This window comes from Nothobranchius furzeri, chromosome 5 (assembly GCF_043380555.1).
Source record: "Nothobranchius furzeri strain GRZ-AD chromosome 5, NfurGRZ-RIMD1, whole genome shotgun sequence".
In the NCBI taxonomy this organism is placed as follows: domain Eukaryota; kingdom Metazoa; phylum Chordata; class Actinopteri; order Cyprinodontiformes; family Nothobranchiidae; genus Nothobranchius; species Nothobranchius furzeri.
In genome coordinates, this window is record NC_091745.1 from 50470136 (window position 1) to 50481505 (window position 11370).

The window sequence follows — 11370 nt, forward strand, 5'->3', positions numbered from 1 at the left end:
ATTTCAAAATTATGTCTCAATTCACTCTGGGGAAAGTTTGGCCAAAGAGATGATCTTGTACAAACCACATTTGTTCAAAAACCTGATGAATTTTTTGACATTCTGTTTTCAGGGAAATACAAAGTTAAATTCTTCAGCTTTGTCACTTCAGGAGCCGTTCTGGTGCAGCACAGTTTGACAGAAAAATGCCTAACGACTCCTGGCAGAAGCAACAACATATTTATAGCCGCTTTCACCACAACTTATGCCAGATTGAAATTATTAAATGCGTTGAACAAACTGGGAAATCGCGTCATTTATTACGATACAGATTCTATAATTTATTCTGTCAAAGAGAATGAGTGTGTTTTACCAACAGGACCGCTGCTGGGGGATTTAACCGATGAACTGCACGGCGATTCCATCACGGAATTTGTTTCAGCCGGTCCAAAAACGTATGCTTACAAAACCCGGGACCGCCAGCAGGTGGTGATAAAGGCTAAGGGTATCACACAGTCATTCATTTCATCTGATCACATCAATTTTGACAGCTTAGCGCTGCTGGTTGAGGGGTACGTCGCTGGAGAAAGGGGAAGAATTTTGCAAACTCGGCAGGAGATCGTCAAGAGGGATAAAAAAGGCCTCACTCTTTCGAATGTTTCATTTGTGAAAAGGTTTCGTGTGATTTTTGAGAAGCGGAGGTTATTTGCTGACGGCTGTACAGAACCATTTGGGTATTAAAAATGGAAACTGATTTTGACGCTAGACTAAAATCTCCATTCAGTGTACAAATTGCTGGTCCGTCAGGCTGTGGAAAAACCTTTTTTGTAAAAAGTATTTTGGAAAATTGTATGCAATGTTTAACTGAAATGCCAAAAAACATCGTGTGGTTTTTTACATCTTATCAACCTATGTATGATGATCTTTGTAATAAAAGTATTAGATTCATTCAAGGTCTCCCGCTTTCATTCGAGGATGATGATTTATTTCCATCGGGTCACAACCACTTGGTGATCTTGGATGACATGATGTCTCAAACGTCCAGCCATCCTGGAGTGTTAAAATTATTTACGCAGCTGAGACATCACAGAAATATGAGCGTAATTTTAATCACTCAAAATGTTTTTCATCAAGGAAAACATAGTCGTTCCATCAGCTTAAACACCAATTATTTGATTTTGTTTAAAAACCCTCAAGATAAATTGCAAATCAATGTTTTAGCAAATCAAATATATCCTACCCAAAAAAGATATTTCATGGAGAGTTTTCAAGACGCTACGTCAGAACCGTACGGTTATTTAATTGTGGATTTAAAAGCGGAAACGCCAGAATCTTTCCGTCTCCGTACGGGTTTACTTCCGGATCAGCTCACTGCGGTGTATTTGTCTAAAACAGAGCCATGTCAGCCCGAATAAAACGCAACGCCAAGATTCTACGTGCTTTGTCACGTATGAAGCCTCGCCAACGTCAGGAGTTTTTAAAAGGGTGCTCCGAGGACGTTCTGAAGGCTTTGTGCGAGATAGCTTTAAACGTGATCAAAGGAAATATACGTCTGTCACCGCGTCAATTTCAAAAGTTGTCTAAAAGCAGAACGGTGCTCAGGCAGTTGACTCATAACAAAACTAGCCTTTTTAAAAAAAAGAAGCTTTTAGTCGGCCAGAAAGGCGGATTTCTACCCATACTCTTAGCAGCCGCTGCGCCTTTGATAGGTGAACTGATAGGTGGCTTAATAAGGAAATAAACGATGGCTTCTCAAAAAATGTTTATGGTGACCCCCCAACAATTACGTCAGCTTGTTAAACCTACGATACGGGACGTGGCTGAAGAGAATCTTGACTCTGAAATGAAATTAATTATGCAGGAGACGGGATTAACGCCGTATGAGAAAATTAAAAAATACAATGCGCTGCTACAGCGTTATTTAAAGTTGTTGAGAAGCGGATTACACGAAAGTGCACCTCCCACTGAACCGCCCACTGTGACGGCTGAGCCTACGTCAGCTGTAGAAACAGCAGCTGACACACTCATTAATGAAACGCTACAGAATCTTCCTGTACGCGGAAGAAAAAACGCCGAGTACCTGCTGAAAATGACACGATTAAACTGGACTCCGACGGGGGAATTTAAATATAAAGGCGATGTGCAGAAAGGATCACACATCCTTGACTTGATTAAAAGCATCAGCAACCCATTAAAAAAACATCCACAATCAGAACCGACGGGTTGGACTCCTTTCCTAAAAACTCTAGTAGAAAAAAATGTGCCCTTATCTATCGTGTCCAATCCGCTAGCGAAACGTCAGATTACGCAACTCAGGAACGGAGGGGTTGTGCTTCCAGATTCTGAAGACGGTGTTTTGAAGAAAAAAAGAAAAAACCGAGGAGAAATATCATTTTATCACCAAGCTGGAGCGATGTCCCCACTATGAAGAAATGGATCAGCTTTACACCTTAACTCTCTTGTTTGTTCAATAAAACTTTATTCAAAACAAATTTCACAGTCCGTGACATTCTTTAAACATTTCAAAAGTACAATTCACCTGTGTGAATTATACATCATGACGTTTGATACAATTTGAAAATTTTTAACAAAATGATAAACCATAGCATCATTTTTATCTACATTTTTATGATATTTAGACAGAATTTGTTTCAGAGAAAGTCCACAAGCCTTATGACACAGGAAAAAAACACAATGCTGGCCACAACGGTCGGATGCAAAACTCTGTAGCTGACGATCCTGATATTGTATTCGTGAACAACGTTCTGTTAGAAAATTCAGGATGTTTTCAGGGTAATATTTAAATTCAGGCGATAGACCGTAAGAGTCAAAAAATGTCCCGAGGCCATTTTGTTCCACAGCTAGCGCCAACCAGTGTTCACCGGGTAAATGGACAGGATGAGTGTTTACCACAAAGTAGGCCGGTAGTCGAATGTTTTTTGGGACGGTAGACAGCTGATCAGACGCGTACACGCCACCAAAATAATCTCCCAGCAGGTTCGATAATATGCCGTCCAATTCGTGATTATCCATTAATAATAATCCACCAATACCTCTCTCTTTGAGTTTATCTCCAGAATGGAGTCGTAACACGCATACACAATGAGTGTAGCCGTGGCTCTCAGAGGTTCCCCAAAGCGCATCTCCATCCTCAGGTTGCCGGTGGAAACGGTTGAAAGCGCCTCCGAGTCATCCGCTGTGTTCAGATTAAAGGCAAAGAGTGTATACCCCTGTTGATATTCCAACCTATTAATCGATAGAGGCAAATCTTTCAATTGTCTTGAAGTGGCTGTAAACAGATTATAAAATTCTCTGACCGATGTTCCCTGGTAAAAAGTAGGTTGAAAGGCTTTCGATGGAATCTGTTTTCCGTCTCTGGACAATGCCAGATATTCCACATTCATGTGGCGAAAATTAAAAGGCGAAAGATCTCTACGTCCTGTGTAAGCCTCGTGATCCACTAATCCTAAGACGATATATTTAGGAATGGCGCCGAGAAAGAGGTTCTCCAGATTACATATCCTCGAATTTTGTGGAATGGAATAAGTTTTGACGGTCACGCGTGAGAGCGGGTACATGGCGTTTGCTTTTAGTAAAGCAGACTCGTGACCCAAACGTACGGCGGGTGAAATATTAACTTTCTTCACAAAAAGCGATGCACCCAGCAGTTTCAGCTTGTAGGTGGAATCACGCGCCCCCATCAGGCAAAAAGCATCACATGCGCGTGTCAGTTTAATTCTGAGATCGACAGAATTTAAAAGAAGTCTTTCACAGAAAAATATATCAGAATGCAGGGGTCCTATCAGATCCACTTCTCTGGAGTTTTCTGTAAAAGTCGCTCGTTGATTAAGGCCTAAATTGCGTCCGTTAATTACAACGGTGGAATCGTGCGCGCCTGCGGTGTCTTTGAAGAACAATCCCGCGCTGAATTGAGAATTCAAACTCGCTTCAGAAAAGTTCAGCAGGGTTTCGATGATCGCTCTGTAGGGGTGCGTGGCGCTGGACTGTTAAATCAGACGATCGCCGAGAACCACGTCACATTGTGAGAAAATCGTGTTTATCGGGTAATTAATCAGACCGGTGGCAGCACCATCATCTAGCGGGCTGCCGTCATCGTTTGTAATTTTCACCCGCAAAAATAGAAGAGTGTCGTTTAAATCCAAATATTTTTCTCCATCTCCGGGGACAAAAAATTCTACAGGCCCGCCGTCCGTCAGGGCCGCTATGGGTAAAATTTCGCTGTAGATCTTATCTTCGATAGACAACTGCGTCATGGGTACGGTGAAGAGATCCAGTTCACTCAGTGTACATTCTGACGATTTGCTGTGGAGCAGTGACATGATTAAAAAATATCAGAGCCCGTCTGACGAGACTTCTTCCTCTTTTGCTTGCGTTTTGTAACTGGAGCTTTGATGCGCCGGTCGCTTCGTGATGTAGATGTCTTTAAACGCCTGCCGGGGGGTCTTTTGCGAACACGCCTCGACAGAACCATGAGGCCTGACCCCTCTTGGGCATTAGGGTCATTGATTTTACCGACGGCTCTCGTCAACACATCTGACACGATTCCTGTAGCGGCCTTTTTGAGATGCGGTTTAGCCAGAGCAAATCCTTTTTTAACAAAAGGTGATATGAATCGAAACAGTCTTGAAAATATCGATCCAAAGCCACGTCCGTACATATAAGGAACACCGCTAAAACCTGGTAAACCATGACTGGCCTGAGTGACGTAATAATTGATGAAACGGTTGGTATCGTTTCTCTGCAGGTGATAAATCATGTTTGCAAGACGTACGAGCGTAACTGACTCTCTCACCCTGTTTCACGAGCGTTATATTATTGTATTTCTCTGATGTGCGGGCCTGAAATGAAGCCTCACCGTTGTTTTTCCGTATAAGAAGTGAATCGGCTCATTCTGATCAGATTTTATTTCGATATGAATGCTTTCTATATGATTCGTAGAAACGCTGATGTAATCCACAGGATTAAACACATGAGTGACCGTGTGACCGAAGGTCCCTTCAACTTTCACCGTACGTAATAAAGGCGCAAAGACGTCGCCGACCAACTGCTCGGTCACGACATCCGTGTAGCAGTAAAATTGATATAGACCGCCTGTTAAATCGGGTGGGTGAGGCGCCGATTTGATCGGTTCATCGAGGCCTGAAGTACCTTCAGGCGTCAACCACTCACCCGCGTTGAAACCTAACAGATAGGCCAGAGGCGCTAAAAATCTAAATTCTATTTCATCACCGATCTGATATTTGAGAATGGGGTCGGGGAATCTGTGAATGAGATAGAAATCAGGATCAATCTTTCTCATAGCAGTCTCACATTCCATTCTAAGTGTTTGGATAGCTTTATAATATCCGGGAGTAATCGGAGCTCTGTTGATTTTCTTAGGTTCTTTCACTCGTCGCCATTCAACAAACGCACGATCGTTCGGTAAATTAAACCACGAGTGCACGTAAGTGATTTCAGACAGTCCCACTTGCCACCTGCCATTGAGATTGATGTGACGGGCTAGATTGGTTCTGTAACTGGCAATCGTGTTATTTTTAAACACTTCGTTACTGGAATTAGAGGGTAATGTGATATAAAAACCCTCCTCTTGTCTCAGATCCATTTTTTTATTGTATCTGTTTTTAAACGTCGTGCAGGTCTGAGGCTTTAATCCAACTGGAAAATTTTTGAGGCCAGCCAAGCCATTTAACAAAAACTTGCTTCTGGCCTCTGTAAGTTCTGCGCTTTAAAATTTTTTCAACGTGGAAGGATCGTTCGGTCGATAAGTTTACTTTCTGCAATTCGGGTTCATAAAATGACCCTTCAATTTTTTCCCCATCAAAATCTTTGAGTTTATAAACCGGCGGTGCTCGATGAAGACACTCGTCCACTGTGAACAGCTCGTGCGTGAAACTCTGTTCATATTTTTTATCAAAAACACCTCTGAGTTTGGAAATTCTCACAACTGTTAAACTTCATTTTCTTTGCAGGCTTCGGTGCGGTGGTCTCGTAAAGGTTGCGAAACACTTGCCATTGATTTTCCGTGTTAATTTCAAAGGGGGCCATTTTGATAGAAGTGTGGTAGCTATGATTATAACCTTTCACCAAATCTTGAATCACATCTATGTAGCGATGGGTGTTTTTGGCTGTGAAATATCTCCACATTCTACCTTTAAGAGTCCTGTTAAATCTCTCCACAACGCTGGCCTTTACGCTGCTGGCTGTGGCAAAATGCACAATTTCGTGTTTCTTCATGAGGGCTTCAAATTTCTTATTAAAAAATTCTTTACCGGAATCCGTTTGCAATTTTTTAGGGACACCGCTGTCTTTCAAAACTGAAGCAAAAGCTTCTGTAACATCTTTCCCCGATTTGTTTTTCAGGGCTCGTACATAGGCTTTCTTTGAAAATACATCTATGACGGTTAATAGGTAATTAAAGCCGTCGTTTGATTTTGACAAGGCCTGCATGTCGCATAAGTCAGCTTGAAACTGTTTTAGCGGCCCTGAGACAAAAACCTTATTTCTCGGAAAATGAACTCTTGCAGGTTTGTGAAGTGTATAGGCGTCTTGTTCTGAGAGAAAATCGCGAGCCTTATCTGATGAAACTTTCTCCCCAATATCTTGTTGTAAACCGGTTCTAAACCTTTCCACACCACCGTAACTACCCTGATGTTCTGGTGTAAAATAAACCTTTTTCATTACCTCCTCCATCTCTGAAGAATGGTTGGCAAAAATGATGCATATTTGTTTTCATTAGTTCTTTTTATTTCATAAATTGTACACACAATCTAATCAGAACTAAAATCTAATGACGCTACCGTCAGAAATAAAATCTAATCATACTGTAAAAAACAGCAGTCATCAAATATAATCACACAGTCTAATCATACTGTAAAAACAGCAGTCGTCAAATATAATGAATAAAATCACACAGTCTAATCATACTGTCGTCAAATATAATCTAAACACTAGTCAGAACTAAAAACAGTCGTCAAATATAATGAATAAAATCACACAGTCTAATCATACTGTCGTCAAATATAATCTAAACACTAGTCAGAACTAAAAACAGTCGTCAAATATAATGAATAAAATCACAGTCTAATCATACTGTCGTCAAATATAATCTAAACACTAGTCAGAACTAAAATCTAATCATACTGTTGTCAAATATAATAATAAAGTTGTAGAAGAGACCCTCCGCAGCTCGCTCACTCCATCACCACCCCGGACAGCGCGTCCAGGTCAGCTTTGGACAGGCGATCGTACACCGGAAAAATGTCTTTGTGAATGGGCATCACAGCCCTGAATCCGTGCAGCTGCGTCACAGCCATGGTGAACAGAATCTCAGTGTGCAGAGGCTGGAAGCCGTGCAGACTGAGAAAACTTTGAAGAGCCGGAATCAGTTTAGGTGTTAAAACCCTGCGAATAATGTCCGTAAAGTGAAAATCGTAAAATAATTCATTTTCAGCTACGTAAAGACATTCGTGTTGCCGTTGACTGGGGTGATCGATCTTGCATCCGTGGCAGATGGTTGGTAAGTGAGCTTTGATCGCCATGTTGACCAAGTGAAGAAGACCCATTTTCACACGGTCTACTTTGTCTTCTGAAAACACCCAGTCAGGCAGACGGTGAGGCTCCTCATCGGTGCTCTGGATGTCGAGGGGTTGCACATCCTCCTCCTCCTCATGACCTGGCGGCGGCTCAGGGTTTGATGTCACCAAAGGTGGATGAGCCCCATCGACCCAGGGCCTGAATGGTACGTTCTCCGGAACCTCCATGATGGTAGGGAGTCGTGGTAGGTTATCCTCTGGAAAACACGGTGGCGCCGATGCGGGCCTCGGACTGCCGTTGTATCTCGGCGGTGGTGGTGATGGTAGCGATCTGGACCTCGGACTGGTGTTGTATCTCGGTGGTGATGAATCCGTTAGTACCCAGCTCGGTGGTGGGCTCCAAAGGTCTTTAAGGGTCGTCTGATTGTAGAACCCCGTCATGCTGATGCCTAGATCGTCTGGATGAAATGGTTTCTAACTGTAAGCTCTTTATAACTAGTGCTGGGTGGGGGGGCGTGGTATGATGATGCAACCTCCTCCTCCTCCTAAGGCAGGTCTTAGAACTCCAGCTTTTTTCGCACTGTCAGAATGTCGTTCCAACAGCGGCTGGTACGAAAAAGTGAAGTAATACGATCCTCCACTTCATTTATTTTTTCACACCAGGCTTCGAAAGGTACAACCTGTAGAAGGCGGTAAATTCCGCATACAGAATGCACATTCTCCAGCACAAAAAAGAGCTCAAATCCTCTCACACGGACCGAGGCCTTGAACATCCACTCTCCATCAGCATCCTCTTCCCCCTCCCATGAAGCGCTGAATGCTGTCACAGCGTTCTGGATTTCATCCAACGTTGGAAGAGCTTGCGGCCCGCTGCGATTGACAGGCGGACGAGGTCTCTCTTCATCATCCCTGTGCACCTTGCGTGGAACAGCCAGCCTGAGCACAGCCCAATCGTTGTAGGAGAGAACCGCTGGTGAGTTTGATAAATAGGATTTAAGAGGTTCCCCCTCAGCCACATCTTGGATTAAACACAGTTCCTTAGTGTCGTAGCTGAACCGGTACCCAAAACTACCGCTATAGCCGTAAGGTTCCAACTGCCATATTTGCTCCAAGATCTCTTTACCCCCGAAAGGAGGAACCTGCACTCTGCAGATGTAGAATGTAGATTTGCGGGGAGCTCCAATTCCAGCCGGCATCTGATGTATAGCGATGGATTTTTCACAAAGCATGGTTTTTGACAGCGGCGTATCCACGCTCTCTTCTTTCACTTTTTGAGTTGAAGTTGAAGCGTCGGATGTAGTAGGCACCTCTTCCTCGTGGCTTGGTGCTTCATGCATCTCCTCGTGGTTCATCATTTTTTCTTAGAGCTCGGCTTTTCACCATTCGGACAGATCTGAGCTTTTAAAGAGTTATCCACTATAGGATTACACTCAGAAGGGAGGGGGCTGTGGGAACCGCTGGGGTAACACAATAAGAAACTTCACGCGCCATTACACACATTAGCCTATGACGTGGGGGATCATGGACATCTGGACGCTCAACAATACGCCATTGATGATGCGGCGTGGGGGGTCTAGGCCATCTGGACGATCAACAATACACATGTCCATTTGATTAATGATACGTAAGGGGGGGCAAAGATTGAACAATACACCTGTCCATTTGATTAATGATAGGAAAGGGGAGCAAGGTCAAGGGTCAAAATGAACAATAGGACTGAAAGGTCAAAAAGGTCAAAGAACAATAGACCTGTCAAAATGTTTGACGAAAGGTATCTTATTATGTCTCTCACATCGTCTGCAAAAATCAGATGTTATAAATTGACTCCAAATCTGATCAGTTGTAGATGAACACCTGATGAATGTGTTTCCGTTAACCCTCTGGAGGCAGGCGTTGCAGATTAGCAATGTTAAAACCTACCTACCTGGGGTCTCATTTATCAAACATTGCGTAGAATCCTTACTAAAACCGTACTTAAGCTCAGCAAAAAAAAATGTACTTACGCCAAGTAGGTTTGTGATCTATCAAACATGGAGTACGCACAGCTGCACGCAATCTCCACTTCATGAATCAGAAACTATCTAGAATGGTTCTCAGCTGCATTTTAGTCACATCCGCCCTCACCACGCCCACTTACTGCCATAAACAGTCAATGCAAAGTGCCTTGTGGATCTCATACATATACATAAGCCGGCTGTTGCAACGCTCTGCCAATGACGATGGCAACCGTAGATCAAGGCAGATCAAGGAAGCGCAATTTCACAAGCAGAAATTGAGGTACTTGTGGGTGAGGTGGAAAAATGAAAGGAAGTACATTTGCAAAACAAATAAGACAAAATCCACGAAGTGGCACAGCGTTGCTGAAGCAGTCAATGTTGTAAATTCTTTAGAGATCTGTGGCAGATATAAAAAAAAGGGTCCAATTGGGATTCGATCCCTAGACTCCCAGGTGAAAGTCATGTGCGCTAACCAGTCAGCCAAACGGAGATCTCCCTTGTCCAACTAGCCGGGCGCATGATCAATCGGGCCACAGTGACAGGACACACACTGTCACAGAAGCATGACATTCTGTCTCAATCTGTCCCCCTGCTGATATTCTGCATTCCATATTCTGCGCTTCAGGCTGTGTGTGTGTGTGTGTGTGTGTGTGTGTGTGTGTGTGTGTGTGTGTGTGTGTGTGTGTGTGTGTGTGTGTGTGTGTGTGTGTGTGTGTGTGTGCATGTGCGTGTGGAGGGTCTTGTTCTGTGTGAAAACGAAGCAGTACAAGTGATAATGTTGCAGAATTTCATAATTATATCTTTCTCAGCAGCAGCACTGCAGATGCTCTCCATGTCCAAAATGTGCCTAAGCAAGGTCCTTAGTCAACTTAAAGTTGCGCACAATTTTCCGCTAAGTTTTCTTTCATAAATCCCAAAGTTTGCGTGGAAAGTTGCTTACGCAGTTTTCCGACCCTGTTTTGTGCGTAATCACGCTTGATAAATGAGGCTCCTGATTACTCCACATACGTATTTCATGAGCATTTTTTAACTCAGGAGTACCCCTGAAGGACTTAGTTGTTCATCCTTTTATCAAAACTTATTTTGAGCCTGAGAGGGTGAAATCCACCTTCAGCCATCTCTCAGAAGCAGCCTTTTTACACCAGCTCAACCTTCACCACAAAACACACATTTGTCAGTGTAAGTACATTTTAATAGACAAATTTCACATCTTTGCTTTCCATAAAGCAGTGGTCATCAGCTTGGAATTTCAGGACATTTTGTTTCCATCCGGTAAGAGCATCTGGTGGATCGGCCTAATGTTTACACAGACCTTGGGACCATGTTAATCTCTTCAAACATCCCATTCATAAGGACACACACACACACACATTCAGACAACTATATTTCATCTATCAAACTTCCTAGAGTCCTCATTGGGTGACTCACCGACGCATCAGACTTCTGGAAAGTTATTACCAAACACTGACGAGAGATAGGTGGGGTCAGAGGTCACAGTGGTGGTTTTGTGTGTGTGTGTGTGTGTGTGTGTGTGTGTGTGTGTGTGTGTGTGTGTGTGTGTGTGTGTGTGTGTGTGTGTGTGGCTACAGAATATGGATCATGTTGTGTTGAGCAGCAGTATGGTGCATACACTTTGCTGTAGGGGGTGTGTGGGGGTATTCATGCTGCAGCAGAGGTGTACGCTGGAGGAGCCTGCTGCTTAGGAGGGACGCTGGCATTATCGTCATAATGAAGCAGCAACACCTGGAAGTAAGAGACAGAAAGAAAAAGGAAGCAGCTTTTTGTGTTGATCTTTCACTTCCTGTCATGCCATATTAAAACATCAAGCTGCTTCTGTGAGT

At 43.3% G+C, this 11370-nt stretch overlaps 1 protein-coding gene across 5 annotated transcripts in view; it reads right to left on the reverse strand.

Moving 5' to 3' along the window:
* Nucleotides 1-6722: 6722 nt before the first annotated feature.
* The window catches only part of LOC107378860 (lysosomal-associated transmembrane protein 4B), a 41817-nt gene continuing 37169 nt past the window's right edge, over nucleotides 6723-11370 (reverse strand). For all 5 annotated transcript variants that reach the window (XR_011520504.1, XM_054740510.2, XM_070550861.1 and 2 more), the window contains one exon: nucleotides 6723-11272. Coding sequence is in view for 4 of the 5 variants with exons in the window: in XM_070550859.1 (XP_070406960.1) it covers nucleotides 8090-8887 (798 nt within the window). In the remaining variant the exon portion in view is untranslated. The remainder of the gene's footprint in view (nucleotides 11273-11370) is intronic.